Below are 24,167 nucleotides of genomic sequence, written 5' to 3' on the forward strand. Positions count from 1 at the left end.
CATGAGGCCATTTTATTTATACTTTGAACTTGCTTGAATTCTAATTAAAATAATTGAATCTTGTCATTATTACTTAGCTTTTTGTTCTCCCTGAAATTATCCCTGTTAAATAAGATATACTTTTTGTTGTGTACAGGTATTTATTTTCTTTACATTGTATTTCTGTGGATTTAAAAATTCTTTTTATACCAGATATTGTAATTTCATGATTAGATAATAAATTGACTTTGCAGAATATGTTAATATATTTCAGTGGTCATGGAATTGCAGCATCCGTACAAACAGATGATCGGAGCACTGTTTCGTCTGAAAATATGTCTACAGTACAGGAAAAAGATAAAATGACCTCCCAAGAACCATCTGATCTCTCAAACGTAAAGGATATGCCAGCTTTTGCATCTCTTCAGAGTTTGTCAAATTCTGAGTGCAGCAGTGAACTTTCCACTAACATAAATTCAGATTCAGAAGTAAAGAAAAATATATGCTCCTCCTCAGCTGTCCCTCATAAAAATGAACATTTAGTTGATGATAATTTTGTAACTTTAAGTAAGTTGTCTGCTCCAAATGCTAATGATTCAACACCAGTAATAAACATTGGAAGTCCAACTTGTAAGTCCCAGGAAGTAAAATTACCAGTAATAAATTTGTTAGATTCATTTGCTAGCAACAGCTGCAATACATCAGATGTGGGTCCTATAAAAGCAGATGATGTTTCTTCACTCAGACTGAATGAATCCACTTTGACACCTGTTAAATTAACTGTTTCTGAAAGTGATAAGAGCGATGAAAGTGTGCTGCATGTAAATTCAGACACAGTGATTAATGAGACATTAGAAGTAAATGATCCATCTGAACTTTCAGTATGTGCAACAGTTTTAGATAAAAACACATCGTTGCCTAGTTCTAATTCTGTTACCCCTTCAAATAGCTCAATTATTTTAAATAATGAAAAGGTGCCAGTAATCATTTCAAGTTCCGTTAATTCTACATTTGATTCTTCCCTGCCACCATCACTAGTTGAGAATATGATGTCACTTGACAGTGTTGTTCCAGGTGATTGCTCACTGAGTTCAACAGTTTTAGTTAAGCAAACTTTGTTAACACTGGATATACCAGCAAATGACAGTTGTAAGTTATCTAACCATTCAGTTAATCAACCTATATTACATCAAACTGATGAACCATTAGTTACTGTTGTGAGTAATGCTTCTGCTCCTTCATTTGACTGCTCTGTTGTTCCTGTAATCAGTTCTTCCCAAAAGTCAGAACCATTGGCTTCTTCAAATACCATAATACAAAAAGAAAAAACTATCTTGCAGTCAGTAGTTTTAAATAATTCCTCTGTTCCTGAATTTAAGAAACCCAGTTACTTATCAAATACTGTGGCATCAAGGAAGTCTGCAAAATCGTCAGCTCAGAATTCACAGGCAAGACGAGTAACTTCATCTGGAACAAATGCTGGAGTTTCAGCTGGTGCTAGAATATCTGGGTGTAAACCTTCAACTTCAGTTACAAAGCATACGGTATCTAAAACTCAGCCTTCATTAGTAGCAAATTGCCATATAAAGGATCAGCAAAAAACTTGTTCATCATCGTCCCTGAATAGCATGTTGTCAAGTGGGAAAAGTTGGGCCGATAAAGTGAAAGGGTCATCTGTTCCAAATTTAAACTTGGTTCTAAATGGCAATGAAGAAACATTAGTGAAGGATGACGGTTAGTATTATTATTTATTGAAATTATTGTACAGTAGTGAATAAAAATTTTTGCTACACTTTTTAATTTAAAGTCAAACTCCCATATGTAATCAGATCACTATAAATTTCATAAAGTGTGGTACAGTCAAAGTATTTTATCTCTCTCAGCACTTTGACAATATTTATTTGAAAGCCCTTACAGCAGTTCAGGTATAATATAGTACAAATTTTCAAATATGCAAACTTTGGGCTTGGTTATTACTAGATTATAGAATGACAACTATATCGAAAGTTATACACCTAGCACTATACCACAGAATAGTCTACTGTAGTTATTTTATTTTATTTATTTTTTTTTTGTTTAACATTATGTGTGAATGAATAAAAATTAAGAGGCACAAAATAAACCAAATGCACTGTCACAGGGAACGGCGCTATAAAAAATGCATAACATCATTGTTAGCTGCAATGCCAAACAGTAGTGAATAAAAACATAATCTTGTTGTCTAGATTTTTGCTCTATAGGTTATCTAGATTTTCAACAAGCTGTCTCAAGTTTCCAAAGTAGTAATTCTGAACTAGAAAGGAAAATTCTGATTTTTAAAAACATTTGCATGGTTGAGGGTTAATGGAGACATAACACTTTGCAACTCACGTTGCTTGCTAAGTTATAACATAATACATACTCTTCAAGGATAATCTGACCTTTAGTTTTTATATAAAAATTCAAAAGATAATTCAAGTGCTTCATTAAGCAAATGGGTAAAAAGAAAGTGTGAAACACTAATAGACAGTGGTAAGCAAACAGAGTTTTTTGTTCTAATGTTTTAATTGATTTATGACCTGGGAAACTCTTATTGAAATCATTTCATATTTCATATGGCAAATTATGCTGCTTTTTGATAATTTGATTAGAGCTATATAGGGCATGAAGAGTTTGCACATCAAGAGTTTTGGTCACTTCCATTAGACTTTGTGAAGAGCAGTAGTATTAAATTATGCTGTAATATGAGTGTAAGTTAAGAAGATATAAATTTTTTATTATCATTGTTACTTTATTTAGTCAGCTCTTAAAAATACTTTGAGATGCTACTGAATAGGTAATATAGAACTTTAATATTTTATTAATATGAACATGAAAATATAAAATTAAATAGTCATATATACTTGAAACTGGATAAATATAAAAATAAATAGAAATAAAAACATTAAAATGGGAAATGTTTATCATTAATATGAGATGTGGCAATAAAGTTCCTGGAGTGGTGCTGTTGCAGTCATGTTTAATGAGTTTGAACATAAACGGAAGTGGCATGTTGTTCAAACTTACTCCAGCAGATGGTGGTACAGAGATTGTCCAATAGGCTGACAAATTTCAAGTAACGATTAGTTTCGTTAGCAGAGTTAGTGTTCCATGTCACAATTTTGCAGTGAGGCAACAAATGAATATGAAATTTTGCCTTAAATTGGGAAACTCTGCAGATAGAAACATATGAAACATTAAAAACTGTTTATGGTGATGAAACATTAAGTCATACCAGTGTGTTTGAATGGTATAAGCAGTTTGCAATGGTCCAAGAAGTAGGTGTCCTTCAGCTTCTAGAAATGAGGATGGAGTTGCAAAGTTAAAGAAATTGTCATTTGACCCTCAAAATGATGGTTGATGAGTTGATATGAATAAGGAGATGGTTTGTCAAATTCTGCATGAAGATTTAGGGAAAAGGAAGGTCTGTGCAAAATTTGTGCTGCATAGCCTCATGTGAGCAGAAGCAACAAATAGTTTCATCATGCAAAGACTTCATCCAGACTTGTCAAGACAATCCTAATTTCCTCAACTATACTGTCATTGGAGATGATTGTTGGGTGTTTCAGTATGACCCAGAGAAGTGTCAGAGCATGCAGTGGACTTAAATCATCACCAAGGCCCAAAACATTTTGTTTACAGAAGTCCAGGATCTATTCCAGTATTAACAGTAATAGTCCAGTTTACTATTCCTATCAACTCAAGTTGATAGGAATAGTAAACAGTCATTTATTAGCCAACTTATAATAATTGCTTAAATAACAGAAATCCCAATCAGTGCAGTAACATTCATTTTGATTACACAAGGAATTCTACATTAAGCGAACATTTCCCAGGTGAGACTGTATTTTGAGAGAAAGGTAGCTGGTTCTGGTTGCATGATTGTGCCCCGCTCATGAATAGTGTAATAAGTGAATTCAGTCAGGTGGTAATTACTTTAAATAAAAATAAAACCATTTTCGAGTTCCTTCACTTTGTGTTCTTTTTTTCACACCAATCCAGGAACTTTATTGGCACACCTCACAAAATGAAGTGTATTAAGTAATTTTTGGCTGAAGAACAGTGAACACAGTGGAGGACTGTTGGAACTCCTGTATGCAGAGGCCACATATTGTGAAGTATAACCCCTCCTCTATTGCATAATCCACCCATGAAGGACACGATTATAGACCATAATCTTCTCACTTAAATTACAAAATTAACATTTATAAATGTCTTCAGGATTGCACAACATTAATTGAAATATTGTAAATTCTAAAAAAAAAAGGTAAATTTTACTCTTTAGCATTAGCTATATAGTGTAAAGGAGTCCTAAGCTTTGCTGCACCAACCAAAAAATAAAATAAAAACTCTCTATGTGCTTTTCTTCTCATGTCTAATAAGTGTCTAACCAGCTGACCTTTGAATTTTTTTAATCTGTCAGCCTCAACCACCTGTAGAGGTAACTTATTCGAGTAATTAACAACTTGCTGGCTAAAGGATTATAATTTAAATTTTATTTTACTGTAAAAGAAAAACTGACAATGCAGTCTAAGCCTCTTCTCCTGTAATTTGAATTTAACGCCTGGTTCTTGTGGATTCTGGTGGAAAGGGAGACTGGTACAGGTAAATACAAAACTCAAGTTGATAGGAATAGTAAACAGTCATTTATTAGCCAACTTATAATAATTGCTTAAATAACATAAATCCCAATCAGTGCAGTAACATTCATTTTGATTACCCAATCAAATAACTGCCCTAGTCTTCACTGCAAGTTGGAGAATAAGGTAACCATCTGCCAAAAAAAAAATTATAATTTAAATTTTATTTTACTGTAAACTCTCACTTCAGTGGATTCCAATTAAACAGCTTTAACAGTTTTTAACAGTTGGCCCTGGATTTGATTCAATCTCTTCTTCATATTTGGATTTATCGTTTTCATTACAGTGTATATGAAAGTTAGTGTCTACTAACCAAATGATGTTCTTGATTGTCCATAATGTGGTAATCATTACCAATAAATTGGTAATGATTTATTGGAAAAATTGTTGAATCTATTCTTGTATGTCTTTTGCTTTGATACCTTCATTCTGCCTGAAATCAATTAATAAACTGTGTTCATCATTATCTTCAGGTAGTTCAGGACTTTCATCAGTGTTGTCAACCTTGGGGAAAAAAGTTTTCTGCGAGATTTAGTAAATATTGACCTTGGAATTTCATTCTATGCTGGTGCTGTATTATAAACACACCTTTGATGCTGATGATTCTGTAAGATCTGTATTCATGTTTTCCATATTTTCCAAAATTGAATTCAAACTTTTGCTTATGTTGTCTTTTTAGACATTCTAGAACCTCTTGATCCATATTTTGGATCAAGGATGTTACATTTGTCATAATCTTATGTCTTATGGCCTTTTCTTTCAGTTCCTCACAATCAAGCACAAAGGAGAATTATCCAGAAAGAAAATAACCTTTTCAGGTGTGTTTATTTTCTTCAAGTGTTTCTTTATGGATAGTACAATTCCATAGAAAAACCATTGTTTGCATGATGCAGAGTCCATCAATGCTGTTGGACTCTGCAATTTATCATAAATTTGCAAGTAGAGAGAAGGAGGTTATTATATCTCTATATAAGACAATGGTGAGATCACACTTGAAATACTTTATTCAACCTTGAGGCTACATCTAAAGAAAGATATAGAACTTCTGGAGAAGGTACAAAGAAAAGTGGCTAGACTGGTTGAGTGCTAAGCTCTATCACATTGAAGAGTGGCTTAGAAGATGTAGTCTGCAGAGCTTGGCAGCTAGACACCTTTTAGGAATGGGATTTGATTCAGTGTATAAGGCCCTGAGGGGGCAGAAGGGAATTCTCATTGGTGAGAAAGACAAGAACCAGAGGCAAAAATGTAAAATCTTAGGGAGTGACAGTAGACTATATCTTATGCAGTCTGTCATCTTGCAGCATTTTGTGGAAATTAGAATAAATGGTGTGCAAAGGTGGTTGAGGAGGAGAGTTTTACAAAATTCAAGTAAGAATTGGCTAGCCAGCTTTTTACTATGGGAAGTTTTTTTTTTTTTTTTTTTTTGTCAGATGCATAATAAGTTTGATTTCTTGCATTTTTATGCCATTTTAATACTAATACTAACTGGGTGCACCACTGGGTAAGATTTTGCCTTGTATATGGATTTTTTTTAAAAATAATACTAAACTTATAACCGTAGTACTAATACTTAACATTTAACCAGTACACATTTTCAAATATCTGCCAATAAAGTTAAATTCCCAAAAATATTTTATTTCCAAATTACCAAATATGAGTAGTACAAAGGTGAAAAATAAGGTTCCAGTTTAACATTAAGTAATTGGTTTATTTAATCAGTAAATTCCCTTTCTGGTGATGTGTTTTTTTTTGTTTTTTTTTTTATTTATATAATTTATATTGCTTTGTTCAGTTTTTCTGACAAAGGAATCAAGGGGGGGACCAAAAACTTATGAGTGGATTTGGTCATGTATTGTGCTACATTACTCTGTTGGATGGATGTGGTTTCTATGCTCCTCTATCCTAGTTTTTAACTTGTGCAGGGTCTGTCTCCTGAACTCAAAACTTTTGCCTATGTTGTCTTTTTAGACATTCTAGAACCTCTTGATCCATATTTTGGATCAAGAGGTTCTAAAATGTCACCTTTTTTTTTTTTTTTGCCTTGAAAATTCATCATATAAGTCAATCCTTTTGTTTTACAATTATTTTTTGAATCACACAAAGTAGTACATTATGGTAAAATCTGCATTTAAAATTCACATTTCACTGTTTAACTCAAATTTTTTCTGCTCTTTTAAGTTTACACTGACATTTAATTACATTGCACAGTAAACTGTAAAGAAAGGGGTAAGCATATACAGTACTTTCTTATGTAGGTCACAACACCAAAACCTGCAGACATTAATAACAATGTGACATTGATCTTATTGATACTATGCATGTACATGGGAGGCTGTTCTTTTTTGCCTGTTTAGTGCTGTACTACATATATTTACTCTGTAAACAGTCTCAATATGAAAATATTTCAAAAATCTACTTTTTTTAAAAGCTCAGAATAAACTTGAAAGCATAACTCTTAAATTTGATGAACTGTTTTCCTCTGAAGAAGATGTACAAATTGTTGGGTTTATTAAAAGTGGACAACAATGTGTATCTGTGTACAATATACATGTACTCTGATTATAACAGTTTTGAAGGAACTATCCCAAAGAGCACTATAAGCAGGAAAGTGTTATAATTGGATCCCCTTTTTGTTGCTAATTTAAAATTTTCCTCAATACTAGATACCTTTTTTTGTGGTGTTAATGAAGCTTCATAAACACTACAAAAAAAAAGCATATACTTTCAAATTAACATACAAAGGATATTTTCAACTTAATGTATAAAGGCAGTGTTTTGAGGGCCTAAGCTTTCGTAAACACTGTGATTTATGTATTAAGTTGAAAATTTGCAAGGTAAGTGACATTTAATGTCACTTACCTTGCTTTTTTTGGCACCTTCAACTTTTTTTTTTTTTTTTTTCCCTTAAAAATAATAAATTTTTATGAACAATTTTTATTAAACCAAACATATCTTGAGTGTTATTGTATAAATGTGATAAATATAGTTTTAACATAATAATAATATCATTAATGAGATTTATTAATGCCATGTTGAAAACATGCACTTGCGCAGTGCTGGACTAAGGTATTTCCGCATCCTTGGTAGAATTATTTTTTGGTGTCCTTTACTAAGGGTATATATATTTTTTTCCCTTCATTGTTCTTCTGCTTTTGGTGCCCCTTAAAGAATGATGCCCCAGGCTTGGGCCCTGCTAGCCCATGCCTTAATCTGGCACAGCACTTGCAAAAGACACTAATTGCTATACCAGCAAGGAAAGTAGATGAGTAATGTTCAGTTTTAAAAAAAAAAAATGCAAAGGGGAGTGTGCAAATGCAGCAATAACACCAAGTTCTAAAGAATGGCATACCTACCTTCAAAGGTTCTAGTTAAATATTAAGTAAATGTCACCCATACTGGGAATGATTTCTATGGAGTAAAGAAATATCCATTATCAATTTTTAGAATTTAGTTTGTCATCCCTTTCCAAAGCAAAAAATCAAAGAGAAGGAGGGGGTTATATCCAGGTTTATTCCTCCTTGGAACCTTATGAAAAGCAATATCAATGGGAAAGAAATGCATAGCACTCCATAAGATTGATCATGGGATCAGAAGAAAAGCGAATTAAAAGCTGGAAAATGCAATAAGCAGAAATGTTATCATGGAAGTTTATTGTATATGGAATAAATTTAAATATATTAGTATTAATTCATATATTTTTAATCCTAAGCAGGCAGCTTGTGCCTTTAATTCAAGTTTAGAATTCTAAATTTTTCATGTAAGTCCACCTTGAAATATTAGACACTTTTTTAAACTTCAATGGTTTATTTGTACTCTTAAATAAACAGTAATACTTCCCACATTTACACTCCAACTTGTAAATATCAATCATCTGTTGGAGTAGGGGAGGTATCTTGAGGACTTTAGAAGTTGGTTAATCAAGTCAATAAGTGGATTAAGCAAACTAAAGCAGATTATGGGAATTCTTTGCTGATATTAACACTAGAAGGAAAAGGATGAACCACATTGGTCCATGAGATATGAGTGGCATAACTGTTGATGATCCTGTTTGGGTTGCTGACAAGCTAAACAAATATTTTGTATCTGCATTCACCTGCAATGAAATTTTTAGTGTTTGGCATCTCTGAAGTACACCAAGTTACAACTGGGAGACAAGTGATTTTGTGATAACTGAGAAGACAGTAGAAGGGAAATCGTTTTGGAGCAAAAGTAAATAAGGCTCCCAGGGCTGATGGGATCTATCCAATTATATTAAAAAAAGGCAGCAAAAGAGATGAGCAAACCTTTTTCCATAATTCTGAGAGTATCCTTGAATTCAGAGGAGGTCCTTATGGATTGGAGATGTGCAAATGTCTCTCCACTTCACAAAGGAGAGCAAAGAGTGAAGTAAGTAATTACGGACCTGTAAGCTTCACTTCTGTTCCAGGGAAAATACTGTAGTCACTGGTTAAAGAAGTAATGCAGCACCATCTAGGAATGCAGTTATACAGCATAGCATGGATTTGATAAGGGGCAATCTTGTCTGGCCAGTCTGATTGGATACTATGATGTGGTGACAAAGGAACTAGAAGTAAAAATAAATTTTGACATCATATACTTGGATTTCAGAAAATCTTTTGATGTTTTTCCACGTGAATGACTACCGTACAAATTGGAGCAATGTGGCAAGGTCATATGACTGCTATGGATAAAGAGATGGTTGAGTGGGTGAAGACTGCCCTTTTTGGACTACTTTTATTAGTGGAGTACCCCAAGATTCATTGCTGGGGCTCATTGTATTGTTGTTTTCAATATTTATTAATGATATTGATAAAATCATATTGGGTGCAATATCCAAGTTTGTATATACAAAAGTTGGCAGAGTGAAACAAGATTAGTGAGGGACACAAAAGATTGCTCTTACTATGAGACTTCAGTACTCTATTTGCTGTGCCTGTAAATTAACAACTATGCTACCATACTCAGGTAGTAGAGAACAAAAAAGACTTGGGAGTAATTGTGCAGTCAGGCATGAAGTGCTGTGAGCATTGCAAACAAGCTGCTTGGACTGCTCGAGGAGTTTTGTTGATGATATACAGGAATTTTGCCAGCAGGGATAAGGAGATAATTATTCCACCGTATAAGACAGTGGTAAGGCTACATCTTGATTACTGCATACAGGTCTAGACGCCTCATTTTAGGAAAAATGTGGATCTTTTGAACAGGTGCAGAGAAAAGCAACAAGATTAGTGAAAGACATAAAAGGTTACTCTTACCAAGAAAGACTTCATTTCTGCAGTTGCTGTACTTGGAAAGTAAGCACATACATGGAATTTTGAAGTGTTTATGGCTTTAAATTGGGTTGTGTAATCGAAATGATGATGTCATTTTTACTCTTTCTTGGACAACAAACATAAAGGGACATAAATTTATATTTAAGAAGGATGGTTGCAGGATTGATGTGCAGTGAGTAGAATATGATTGTTGGAACAAGCTCCCATCTGGTGTTGTGTAGGTGGATAGGTTGAATAAATTTAAGGAGAAATTAGATAAAATATTAGAGTGGGATGGATGAGTGACGTTTTTTTTTTTTTTTTTCATGATTCTGTATAAGCTTTCTTCCTTGTGTAATTTGCCAATACTAAGAATTTACAAAGATTTTGCTAAAATTTTGGATAAGATTAATACTAAAATTTTAATATAAGCTTGCTTCCTTGCATAATTTGACAATACAGATATTAATACTAGATTTTTTCCTTACAGGTGTGCATTAATATTGTGTTTTTCCAAATATGTTAGTGGTGTCACCTGCCTCTGTATGACAGGGGAAGATGAACTTGGACCAGTTTGAGGAAACTGCTATGAAAAAAGGCGTTGTTAAAATTGTTGCTTTCTATGGTTGTGGTTGCAATTTTTGGCATGCATACTCTCAGGGCTCTGAGTGTCATGCCTTTAATGAGCCCTGTGTCTAGTAAAGTCAGTATTTTGCTGTTATTTTCCTTTTCCATGGAGAATTCGATGTTACTATTTAGGTTGTTGATGTGTTTGTTGAAAACTTAGTTCCCTCTTGCTTTTATGCCATATGAAAAAAAAAAAAAAAATATATATATATATATATGCCCACTCTAAGCCCCGTCAATGATACATTGATGGCTTAGAGGGGAACAGGTATTCTGTGTGTTATCAGACACTCAGTCTAAAATACTGATGGATCGAATATCTTTCTATTTTAGAAGATTTAGGAGAAGTCCAATTGGCCTGCCTCGCCTCCCTAAAATCCACTCATGCCCACCTTCTCATTGGTAAGCCCTGTTATATCACTCTGGTGGCAATGAACATGTAGAGTGGTTCTCTTCAAGATGCTGGTCAGCATGAAGAGGAAAACACCAAACCCTTCAGCACTTTCTTTAAGGCAACATGATGAAACAAATGGCCCTCAGTCCCCAGTGGCTTGCACTCTCCCTCTTGTGGAAGCAGAGGGTGCTAAGAATCTCTGTATACGACCAGGCTGCCATGCAAAGAAACTGAACTTGGCCTGTTACAATGTAAGATCACTCATCGGTGAAGAGAGGATATTAGAGCTGGAAAAAGAATTAGAAAATGTGAATTGGAATATTATCGGCTTGGCGGAAACAAGAAAAAGAAATGAATCACTTTTAAGTTTATCAAGTGGAAATCTGCTGTACACGAATGGAAACAGTGAAAATAGTGAATGTGGAGTTTGCTTTTTGGTCCATAAAGATATAAAAAACATTTTAGAATTCAAAAGTACTATATCACCAAGGGTGTCAGGGTTACTACCCAGGATTTCTAAGAGGTACAAACTAAAGGTTATAATGATATATGCACCAACATTGAGCCATGATGATGAAGAAGTTGAAGAAATGTATGCCGAAATTGAGAGACTTCTAGATGAACAGAAAACTCACTACACCATCATTATGGGGGATTTCAATGCTAAGATTGGAAAGAGACAAAACAGCACAGAAAGGGAAACTATAGGAAATTTTGGAATTGGAGAAAGACTTGCGGAATTTGCAGAATCTCGAGGAATGTTAGTAATGAACACTTTTTTCAAGAAAAGGGTGAACAGAAAGTGGACGTGGAAAAGCCCAAATGGATTAACTACTAATCAAGTTAACTTTATCCTCACTAACAGAAGATATACAGGAACTCCTCGACTTATGTAATACTTGACTTCCAGAAATTCAACTTTACGTATGTTTTTGCCGGCCATTGCAAACTTAAAAAAATCATGGAAACGTGTTTTGCATCCCATAGGAATAAATGGAGATTTGGTGAAAATATTGTAATGTGAACCCAATAACACTTTTTTTTTTTTTTTTTTTAATTTGTAATTCGTTCCAAGTCCTTGGAAGTTGAAAATTTCGCTATATAACTAAGCTGTTTATCTCTCTAAAAGGTCATATTTATAATGGAAATTGCACTACACTTTCATCATTATCATATGTTCCCGTTAAAAGAATCAATTTTGCACTTATCCGTTGTATTTGTATTTGAATTTCAGTTGATAAAGAGACACGCCAGTCTCAAAAGCTACTGCCTGTTAGTATATTTTACATTAAACTGGGTTATAATTATATGGTCTATATTTGTTCTTTCAATTTTGAACGCCTTTGTGATATTTTTCTAAAGCACATTTCTAGAGGTCACGACCAAAAAAACAATTTGCACTTTCCGGTTTATTCAGCTTTTCTGTTAGTACAGCTAATTATAAACTGGTAGTAAACTCGATCTTATTGCATTTGCAATAATACCAATAACTGAAATTGTGTCGTTTTTTACGCTATTATGGTGAAATGTATTCCACTTCAATCTGAAATCTTCAGTCATATAAAAAACAAATTTTCAGAAACTTCTCTTCATTCCTATTTACAATAATTAAATGCACATGGCATAATACTTTAAGAGTTTAGTATCTATATAATATCGGTGTTTAGATACACCATAGACACTCTTTAAAAAACTACAAAGTAGTTGTTGTGGGCATCATTTGCTCTTTCTCATATTGTGCTCTGCCTTCACGACGAGTTGCCATGATGCTGCACTACCTCAAATAAGTAACGCTTCACTAATAGAGAAGACTATTGTTACTTATTCTCAGTGAGTACCACCACCACCCAGACATGTTTCAAGGCTATTGGCCTATCATCAGTGGGTGGGCAGGTACCCTAGTATTGCAGACATGATGACCCAGTTGTGAAGTTAATCGCACAATTTACGTATTACAATGATGAAGGGAAAGCGACCAACCAAAAGTGCAAGTGGTGATAGTGCCAGAAAACGAAATAAAATTGATTTAGAAATGAAGATGAAAATGATTAAGAAGTACGAAGCAAGACAAAGTTTGTCATCTATTGCAAGGAAATTAGGTCTCGCTACTTCAATAGTGAATACTATTTTAAGGGACAGTGCATGCATAAAAGAACATGTTAAAGGATCAACACACTTAAGATCAACAGTGATCACCACAAAACAGTGTTTAGGTGCTATATTGAAGATGGAACAGCTGTTAATAATATGGGTGGAAAATCAGATTCAGAAGCGAGTGCCCCTGAGTCTAATGACCATTCAAGCAAAAGCAACAATAATAGGTTAATAGGTTCAAGCATCACGCTGGTTTCCACAACGTTAAAGTATGCAGCGAATTTGCCAGTTCCGATTCTGCAGCTGCAGAGAAATTTTGATGTGTTGGAAAAACTTATTGATGAAAGTGGCTATTCAATGCAGCAACTTTTTAACATTGACGAGACTGCTCTGTATTGGAAAAAAATGCCGGATCGAACGTACATTGCCAAAGAGGAAAAGACAATGCCAGGTTTCAAGGGGTCAAAAGATAGGGCCATGCTCCTGATTGGGGCAAATGCAGCGGGAGATTACAGATTAATGCCACTGCTTGTTTCCATTCTTGAAATCCTCTTGCATTTAAGGGCATCTATAAAGCCACCCTACCTGTGCATTTCCGATCGAACCAGAGAGCATGGATAACAGTATCTCTCTTTGAGGATTGGTTTAAATTCTGCTTCATTCCCAAGGTTTAAAAATATTGTAAAGACAATGACGTTCCTTTCAAGATTTTGCTTCTATTAGATAATGCTCCTGGACATCCTACGCATCTAGATGATTTCAATTTGAATGTGAGAGTCATATTTCTACCGCCAAACACGACTTCACTCATCCTACCTATGGATTAGGGTGTTATTTAGAATTTAAAAGCATGCTATTTACCCACAACATTTACTCAGGCATTGTCTGCAGTAGACAATGAGAAAAATTTTACGTTAAGAGACTTTTGGAAGCCTTACAATATTTACCACGGCATCTTAAACATTAATAAGGCCTGGGCAAAAATTATTAAAAGTTGTTTAAATGGCACATGGAAGAAAATATGCCCACAGCATGTAAAAGGCTTCGAAGGATTTGAAAAAGACGAATCATATGAAGAGGTTACAGATAAGATTGTAAAGGTTGCAGAGCTACTTCAGTTGGAGGTTGATGCCAAAGATGTGGAGGAGTTAATAGAGAAAGAAGAGAAGGAATTATCTAACGAAGAACTTATCGACTTGCAGGCAGCTATAATGAAAGAAGAAAATGCTGACAAAGCTCAAGATGAACCAAATGAGGAGCCGAGACGCTTCATCACCAGAGAGATGGCAGTGGCATTTCGTGAAATTGCATTGACAATGGCGAGGTTTGAGAAGATGGATCCTGACAACGAATGATTCTTAAAAGTTAACAGAGGGGGTGAATGATATGCTTGCTTGCTACAAGGAAATCGACGATGAAAAAAAAAAAGCCACCGTCCCGTCATCCATTAATATGTTCTTTCGTAAGGTTGAGCAGCCGACCCCTTCTAAAGCTACACAGCCCTCATCCTCTGCAGCGGCGTACTTATCAGCTGAAGACGTCAATTCTGGCAATGATGCTCGAGAGGTAAAACTTACTGACATTATGCCTGTCTCCTCTCTTTTTTTGTAATTTTATAATTTTTAAATTTTTTAAATTGCATGCTTTGTAATTTATCCTGTGCATGAGATAAAAAATTGAATAAATACAATAAATAATTCTATTACATGTTTGTCGAACATTTATTTTTTGATTCAATCAATTCAGCAAGCACAGTTGCGAGTGGTGCACAAGCATGGGTGAAATTCCAACTTACATAGCGTTCCGCGGAACGCAACCCTTAAGTAAGTTGGGGAGTTCCTGTATATTTAAGAATATTAACTTTTGTTTTGGTTGCTGTTTTCCATAAATCATATACATGTATATTGATTTTTGGAATGCCAGATATGTGATTTTGAGAATTATATATTCTTCTTCCTCTTCACTAAATTATTCCTTTGCTAGATAATCAAGAATTAACTATACTTGAGTGATAAGAAATATTTAATAATTTGTTTCATATTTTTTGCCAGTTTATAACATAAAAGTACTGAAATTGCTGTTTTATGATAATTGCCTAATTTAAATATTTATAGATGATTCTGATGGTTGGGAAACTGTTCGAGGTAGAACAAGGTCAAGAAACTCACCTGCAAAGAAGTTTCCTTCAGGAGGAACATCATCTACTTGTTCATTACCACTTAAATTGAACAGATTAGGTAGTTTTACTTATTCACATACATCATCTTACTCAGCTACAAAAATTGGAAATATTTCAAATTCAACTTCATCTCCTCCCAAGAAATGTGAACAGAATACAATTTCATACAAAAGTCAGTCAAAATCTAAAGATTCAAAGGAATGCACTGTTCTACAAAAAAATAAAAAAGAGACATTAACTAATAAAGCAGCTGTAATAAAACCATTAGTACAGCCAAAGATTGCTGATAAAAATAATTCATCCAAGCCATCAAATAAAGAAAATAAGGAAAATAGAAAGTCTTATGGATCACAGTGTTGCAAAAAGAATAAGGACATATCTCTTGCTACAAGGGGATTGTTAGAGGGAGCTAAGGAAATTGGGACAAATAACAAAACAAAAGCAAAAAAGGAAAGTAAAAACCACAATAACAGTAAAAATAACTTGGTACCAGTAGGTAAAGGTAAAATATCCCCTTCCAACTCTAAAACATCATTAAAAAATCAATACAAGGAGACTAGTCACAACTTACATGATAAAATATATAATCAACAAATAACAAATGAAAATATAAATAATTATGCAGGAGATGGAGAAAACCATGTAATGTGTGAATCTTCAGCATTAGATGATGATATTATTGAATATAATCCTAATAAGCACAGTAGGTACCAAGAAAATGTTCTGTCACAAAACTGCAAAAATATAAATGTACCACAACAAAGTAAAGAATTTCTATTGGATTCAAATAATAAAGTTGCAAAAAAAAAGAGATCATCTCAGGAAAAAAGTGAGAAGCATACAGAATTTGTTGAAAATGCTGTAGAAAATAGCATAACTAAAGCTGATTCTTTATCAGAATCTGAAGATATTTTAGATAAAGATATAAGGGAAGAAGTAATGGAGAAACACGAAGCAGAAATGACAATTGAAAGTTTTTTATACCAAGATGAAAGTGATGAAATACTAACTGATGATCAAGAAACCACAGTAAGTTTTGTTATTGCTATTTGATCTGTTGTTCTCTATTATCTCCCTCCCCCCCCTCTCTCTCTCTCTCTCAACCAGATTGCTAACCAATTAAGTTAGCTTAATGATAATTCAGTAGTTATGAGGAGTATAATGACTTTGGTATTTGTATTTTGCTTAAAATATAAATAAAGTTTAATATTTATTATATAATATAGGTAACCCTTGTATAACACGGTAGTTAGGTTCCTATAAAATGTTGTGTGAAACCGTGTTATATGGGACTAAGAAAAAGTACAAAAAGGGAGTTATGTTCCAAAAGCTAACAAAAATACACCATTCTAGATTTCGTGTATCTTCTACTCTTTAAAAAATCAATAATCTGGGTTTGTTTGCTTTTGCTTGATAAATCTTTGTGAATTTCATTGTACGGAACTAAGCATTTTTGAAACTCCCTTTTGAATTTTGGGCTCCTTTCATTGAAGAATGTGCATTCAAAAAATAAGATTCTAATTGCTTAGCTAACTTTATGCCTTCCCGTATGCTTTTTAGTGTAAACTTTGGAAGTTTAGAATTTTCATCTGTGCATTTTCATCTGTGAATTTTCATCCTCTGAATTGATTTGGTTTTACCCCCGATGCTATTTCCACCAAATCCGCTTCGCCGGCCTCTTTTTCTACCAGTAATTCTTGAATGTCTTCAGTAGTCATATCTTTTTTTATTTTTTAGGAGCATAGGCAACTAAGGCCATGTTACTCTGCGTATAGTGTCTATAAATTGCGTGTGTCCTGAGGTTTTCTGTTTTGCTGGACAAAAAACATGAGTTTCCGAGATAAAAAAACACGCTACCCTCACCTGAGACCGACAAACTCAGCCACGTTGTGAAAAAGACCCATAAAAATTTCTCCCGTCATTGACGGGATTTGAACTTGTGTCTTTTCCATCCGGTGTGGGGGGAAGGGCGATTCTATCAACTGTGCTACCCACGAGGGCTTCAGTAATCCTATCATCAAAACTTCCCCCTCCTACTGACGTGGAAAGTTCTACTATGCACCGATTCCGTTTTCTGCCGGTTTGATCATATTTCCTGAACAAACTGACTATGGCCATACATTTTTCCACACACATTTAACGTTGATGGTTTACTTCTTTCAGCAATAAAGCTATGATTCTGATACAGTCCACAATTGAGAAATATTTCCATGCCTCTATTACTTCAATAGATTCAGAATCAATTTTTTCCAAAATCTGTTGTAATGATTTTCTGATGTAATGAGTTTTAAAGGTGGATATAATGCCTTGATCTAATGGCTGAATGAAAGAAGTTGTATTAACAAATTCTTTCATTCAGCTGTGGTGGTAGGAACATAATTTCAATGTTTGGATGACTTAAATCTTTTGGATGGCCTGGTGTGCTATCCAATAGTAATAAAACTTTGAAATCTAGATTTTTCTACAAGTTCAATAGCATAGAACGTAACACAAGAATTTCCCAACAAACTAAATGCAGGGATTTCTCAATAATTTTTTTTGACTAGCGAGTCAACAGCGTTGACTCGCTAGTCAACGCTTCAAAAAGAGTGGAAATGTTGAAAAATTGCATCCAACATAGTAGCAGGGTTTCCCCCGCACAAAAGCTCAAAAATACCCTGTTATGCAAGGTTTACCGAAATTCTCTAACCGTGTTGTAGAAGTATCGTGTTATACAGGGGTTGCCTGTATTTAAAAATTCTGTTTTATAAAAATTTTGTTGTTTTTTACATTCATTGGTGTTTTTAGTATGTGTGGTATGTCCATCCAGAAATGAGCTACATTTTTTACATCACGTAGTTATGTAATTTTATATAAAGGTTATATTATCCGTATACATGTAGGTCTACCTAAATTATATGTGCTATTTATTATGATTTTTTGCTTTTTTCCTCCCTTCTCTTACTGTGATCTTTTCTGCAACCTTGTTTACTCATTTCATACTTTCACTGACATGTCATTAGGAGGGTGCACACACAATCCTGACATTCTGCTATACATGTGGTAGCTGTTTTCTAAAGAAACAGAGGCAAAACATCATCAACTCTGTTAGGGATGTGTATTTTGTTTACACTGGAATGAATTTCAGCTATCAACATAAGTCATGGAATCTATGACTTATCTTGAGGAAGCCATAGGCTTTTACTGCACCTGAAAAAAATTTTAAAAAATTATTAACTTATACATAATATGTATATATTACTGCAAAAGCCCAAACTCTAATAAATCATAGGATTTGACAATTTTTTCTGGTAAAAGCCCAAAATCTGGACTTTTACAAAAGCAAATTGGTAGAAGTCCAAAATATCAAAAAATGTTCGGCATCAAAGTTTGTCATTCTTGTGTTGAATCCCAGAAAGAATTGTAGGCAAGGAAATAAAGGGATTATGCATTTTGGAATTCCTATAGTCTGCTATGACTGTAACTGCCATGTGATGATTATATGCTTGCACAAGGTATAACAGTAGAATTAAACAGGGTATTTCTTATTAACATCTTCCAATCTGCAGTGAGACATGTAGCACATAGATCCACTGTACCTATTCCTTCTCAAACAGAAAATCATTATAGTATGTCTGAATCTGAAGATAATGGCTGTTACAGTCAACCATAAATTCTCAATCTGACAGCAGGATTTGGGTCTAAGTAACACTGTCACACATTTCATGCATTCTTGTATGAGGTCATTAAAGCCAAAGAGTGTTCCGATGTGGGAACGTTGTGCTGAAGAGAGCAATGTGTTAAAATGAACAAGATGCTAATATTGGATCAACAAACTTAAAAAAAATAAAAAAATTAAGACATATGTCAGGTTAGTACACAAATACACAAACACTTAGCTTGAACTGTCTCTGCAGCATATCAGGATTATTATAAGTAAAATGAATAAGTTTGAACTCCTACTTTGGACAACTAATGCCTGCATAATAGAGCTAAACGGAACTTCATATTACCCAGATATAGGGGAAAACGAGTGTCCTTCCTAAATATGGGTGTGTGATGTGTATTTGGGAAGAACAGAAAGGTAAAAAAGGAGTAGAAGTTTTGTTACTTGTGAAAAGCAGTAGTTATGTGACAAGAGCATTCCTAGTTCTAGAACAAAGGCATGCCAAATTGAGTTTGTGTGGTGCAAGATAGTATTAGCAGTGGTAAAATGATGCATGGAAGCAAGCTCATATGAAATCAGTAAAAAAAAAAAAACCACTTTATTTGCCCTTCTAATAATTTATTGAATCCTTTTTTTAATTTATTTGGAAATGCACTTACACAACACCAGATGGAAATTTGTTCCAACAATCAGTAAGTCTCTGAAAGCAAATTTTTACAAACCTATTTCAGCCAAATTTTCACAAACCATCTTTTTCAGGTTAAATTTATCTCTTGTGTCTGATTCCTGAAAAAGATAAGGGTGCCATCACAATTTAGTTTACTCAACATATTTAATTCCTGAAACATTTCAGCCAGCCCTCCTCGCAGATGCCTAGTTTCCAGGTACTGCGATTTACAGTGTTGAAGTATTTCTGGGTAAGAGTACAGTTTTGTGCTCCTGGGTAAGAGTACAGTTTTGTGCTCCTGTCTAATTTTCTTGCTCTGCTCTGCATCCATTTCAACCAACCTACATCCTTCCTAAAATTAAGTTTCCAAACCTGTGCAGTTCTAAAAGTGTAATCTTTGCTTTATACAGTGAGATAGTCATCTCTTTGTTCCTGCTGGCAAAATTTCTGCCTATCATTGACAGAAACTGATGAGCTGTTCTATCACAGTGTCTACACTACTCAAAGAACTTCATATCAGACTATACCATTACCCCCCCCCCCCTTTTTTTTTTCATTCTCAGCTACCTTTTGTTCGATTCTACCCAATTAGTGTTATTTTGCAATTATTGCTACCCAAATGCAGTACAATGCATTTATCAATATTTAAAAAAAAAACACCTCAGTTACCATTTTTTAGCCCATCCGTCTAATGTATCTAGGTCATGTTGGTTTAGCATACCCCGACTACTTTCATTACGCTTGTATCAAGCTTAGACAATAAATTTCATATACTTTCATCAATATTTTTAATAAATACTAAAAACATTAAGTGATATAGCAATGAACCCTGAGGGACTTTGGGTTCATTGTTGATAACATTAGTCTACTAAGAGCAGTGCAGTTAATAACTAATGTCCTTCTCTTATCACTCAACCTCCTGCTGCTGGTCTTTTATACTGGAATCTTTCTGGATAACAATTATCCCACTCCTTGGCACCATGCTACATTTCTGGCCTTTTTGAAGCATGGAAAAGATCCCACCAGTGCTTATAGTTACAGACTGATGTTCCTCTCCAGTTGCCTTGTCATGGTAAAATCCTTGAAAAATTTATCCACAATCAACTTGTTTGGATCTTTGAAATGCAACATTTAGTGAGTAATAGTCAACATGGCTTTCACCAAAACAGGCCCTCTTTATATCTCATGATCAAGGCTGAATCTGAAATTTTCAGTCCCTTTGTGAAAAATGAATACCTTGTTATAGTTTCCAGATATAAAGAAAGCATTTGATACTATCTGGTGTCATGGTATTTTCAGTGATCTTCATGCACTGGTCTACAAGGCAAACATGCCTATATTCATTTAGAACTTCCTGCGGAGGAAGGATATTTTCACGCTCAACATCAAAACTCCCTTTCTACGACATTCCCCCCTCGACGTGGGCACCTGTACGTGGTGAGGGGACCTCCCAGTGACGCTGCTGGACTTCCAGACTAGCATCACTGGGATCCAATGCCCACAGCCCAGGTTCCAGGCTTACATCAATGGAATCCGGCGTGTTTGCCGTGCGCTGCGACCCGTGGAAATTTGGAAAGGGGGATCCTGGTGGTTGAGGGGCCTAGCTTCAATACACCACTTTGGCCCCTGCTTCGACAAGACCTGGAAGGCCCGGCTAGGATCAATCGGCTAGTAGGCTCGCCTGCAAGGGTCAACCATGTCAATGCCACGCCCCTACCCTCATGGTCCGAGGGACAGGATTCAGGCTGGCGGCGGTGCGGATATAGTGTCTGGGTAGCCCTGGCGTTCCACTCCCGAGCGCATTTATTGCATGCCAGGTAGTGGACGTCCCTTTGGGCTCCGTGGTGGGTGGGGAGCCCGGGCACTGAAAAATTTAAAAAACTCCATGAATCCTGATAAACATATTCCTTCATGGGCCCCAACCCAGTTCCTATCTGAAAATATTGACGGAGAGGCAGATAGCATTATTGCTACAAAGAGGCAGCGAACCGAACTACCATCAGGGCCTGTCCCAAGGTTCTTAATAATGCATTCCACCAACGAAACACCGATTGGTAAAATGTCACCCTTTTTTATACAAAAAGGGTTGGATGGGTTAGCAGGTACACCCAAGTCAGTTAAGAGGCTCCGTTCTGGGGACCTCTTGATTGAAACAAAAAATGACAGGCAGTCTGAACATCTACTCCGAGTAACATCAATCGGAGGAATACCCATAACAGTGACACCACACAGAACACTAAATTCATCAAGAGGTGTCATTTCGGAGTGGGACCTTCTCGACGTTACCGAGGAGGAAATCTGCTCCGAATTAAAACCACAGGGAGTTACTGGCGTCAAGAGAATCACTGCGCGAAGGGATGGAAAAATTGTTAAAACCAGGAGTGTTATCCTGACTTTTAACTCTCCCAAACCTCCTGATGAGATTAAAGCTGGTTACATCAACTGTCCAGTGCGTCCATATGTTCCAAACCCTTTACGGTGTTTTAAATGCCAGAAATATGGACATTCTCAAATGGCCTGCCGTGGAGTCCTTGCATGCGCTCGATGTGGTGCAAAGGACCACGAAACAACAGCATGTTCAGCCAGGAAACCCACCTGCATTAACTGTGAAAGCGAACACCCGGCCTACTCACGAGCATGCGAGAGGTGGAAAGAAGAAAAAGAAATTCAACGGCTGAAGGCAGAGCTAAACATATCGTACCAGGAGGCAAGGAAAGCAGTGAAACCTCTTAACATCAAAAAACCTACCTACACCCAGATTCTTTTGGAGGGACATGTCCGTCCCTCCAAAAGAATCATTTACTCCCTTCGCACGTTATCTTCTAAGCTCCCAAAAACCTGCACAGAAGGACCAATCAGCTGCCACTCCTATATCAGTACCTCCTAATGCTCCACAAATAACAAAAGCAACTGCAAAAGAAAAGAATAAGAAAGGCGAAATACCACTTAGTACCCAAGAAAACATGGATGTCAAGCAGAAGGAGGTACAAGAAGACTCAGTTTTGGAGCTCTTCGCTGAGGAGGAAATGGACACTGGACAGCGTCCATACTTCCCCAGGAAGGAGAAAGCCAGAACTGAAAAAGGTAAGCCCTCAGCACCTCGGAAGCCGCCTGATGGACCCACCAAGTCAAAATAATGGCTAAATTCCTACAGTGGAACTGTCGTGGATTCCGGCAAAATACTGATGACATCAAGGCACTCCTGCAAAAGCACAAACCAGCTTGCTTTTGCATACAGGAGACTTATTTAAAGGCAAATGATGACCCCACTGTGCATAACATTACCATCATTCGTAAGGATAGAATTGTGGATGGTCCTGCTCACGGAGGAGTCGCAATCCTCATTGGCAACCAGATCCCATTTCAGCCTTTGCAGCTTACAACTAGCATTGAGGCTGTAGCAATTCGCCTTTCAGTGGGGTTCTTATTAACTGTCTGCTCTGTCTATTTGCCACCTGGGATAGACATCCCCCAGACAGACCTTAATGATGTTATCAAGCAATTGCCTTCCCCATGTTTAATTCTTGGGGATTTTTTTCAATGGACATAACACTCTGTGGGGTAGTGCTAACACCAATGGAAGGGGACGAGTCATAGAGCATATGCTCACTGACAATGACCTCTCCCTCCTAAATGTGGGAACAAACACCTTCTTCCACATGCCTACCCGTACATTCTCTGCCATTGATCTTTCTATCTGCTCCCCTTCTCTCCTTCCTTCACTTACTTGGGAGGTAGAAGAAAATCCATATGGAAGCGATCACTTCCCCGTGATAACAACCCTAACTAGTGGTAGACCCTGTCTGCCATTTAGTTTACCGCGGTGGAAGATTGATTAGGCTGACTGGAATGCCTTTCAATATCTGGCAAACTTTGACATTGCTACAGTCAGTCAGGAGCCAATCAATGAAGCAGTATCACAGAAACGATTGTCCAAGCAGCTGCAGTTGCAATCCCAAAATCATCCAGCCGGTTCCCACTATTTCCCAAACCTTGGTGGAATTCAGAATGCACGGCAGCAAAAAAAGCACAAAACAAAGCGTGGGGGATATTCCGCCGATATCCCACGACTGAAAATTTAATATCATTCAAACGTGCACGTGCGAAAGCGCGTTATGTACGATGTCAGAGCCAAAGGAAATCTTGGATTCATTTTACATCTTCCATAACTCAGGCTGCTAGCTCAAAAGTAGTCTGGGATAAGATCTGGAAAATGAAGGGAAAATATTCACCATGCCCTTCAGTGATCCTCAAGCACAACGGATGTCCAATTGCAGATCGAACTGCAGTTGCAAATATTTTAGGGGAAACATTTGCAAAAATCTCTGCGATAACATCTTTTCCCGCAGAGTTTTTGGCCGTGAAAAAGAAAATTGAGAAAAACCCACCAAACTTCTCTTCAAAAGGGCTTGAATCGTATAACAAGCCCTTTTTACAGGATGAGTTAAATGCAGCACTCGCTCTCACGCATGCAAGTGCTGTAGGGCCCGATGACATCCACTACGAAATGCTAAAACACCTCTCACCACAATCTAAGGATCACCTTTTAATTCTGTTTAACAGAATTTTTATTCACAAACAATTTCCGGATTCCTGGCAAATAGCTATCGTCCTTGCTTTCCCAAAACCAGGAAAAGACCCTAGCAATCCAAGTAACTATCGTCCTATTGC

The 24,167-nt window shown here is 35.9% G+C and overlaps 1 protein-coding gene across 1 annotated transcript in view; it reads left to right on the forward strand.

The window, feature by feature from the left end:
• The window catches only part of ssp3 (SCAPER domain-containing protein short spindle 3), a 408,421-nt gene that overhangs the window by 136,049 nt on the left and 248,205 nt on the right, over nucleotides 1-24,167 (forward strand). Inside the window, exons 7-8 of the mRNA XM_090377943.1 lie at nucleotides 254-1,713; nucleotides 15,119-16,212. Of these exons, the coding sequence (XP_090234069.1) occupies nucleotides 254-1,713; nucleotides 15,119-16,212 (2,554 nt within the window). The remainder of the gene's footprint in view (nucleotides 1-253; nucleotides 1,714-15,118; nucleotides 16,213-24,167) is intronic.

Source organism: Mastigoproctus giganteus, chromosome 7 (genome assembly GCF_048544385.1).
Source record: "Mastigoproctus giganteus isolate SK-2022 chromosome 7, ASM4854438v1, whole genome shotgun sequence".
Lineage (NCBI taxonomy): Eukaryota > Metazoa > Arthropoda > Arachnida > Uropygi > Thelyphonidae > Mastigoproctus > Mastigoproctus giganteus.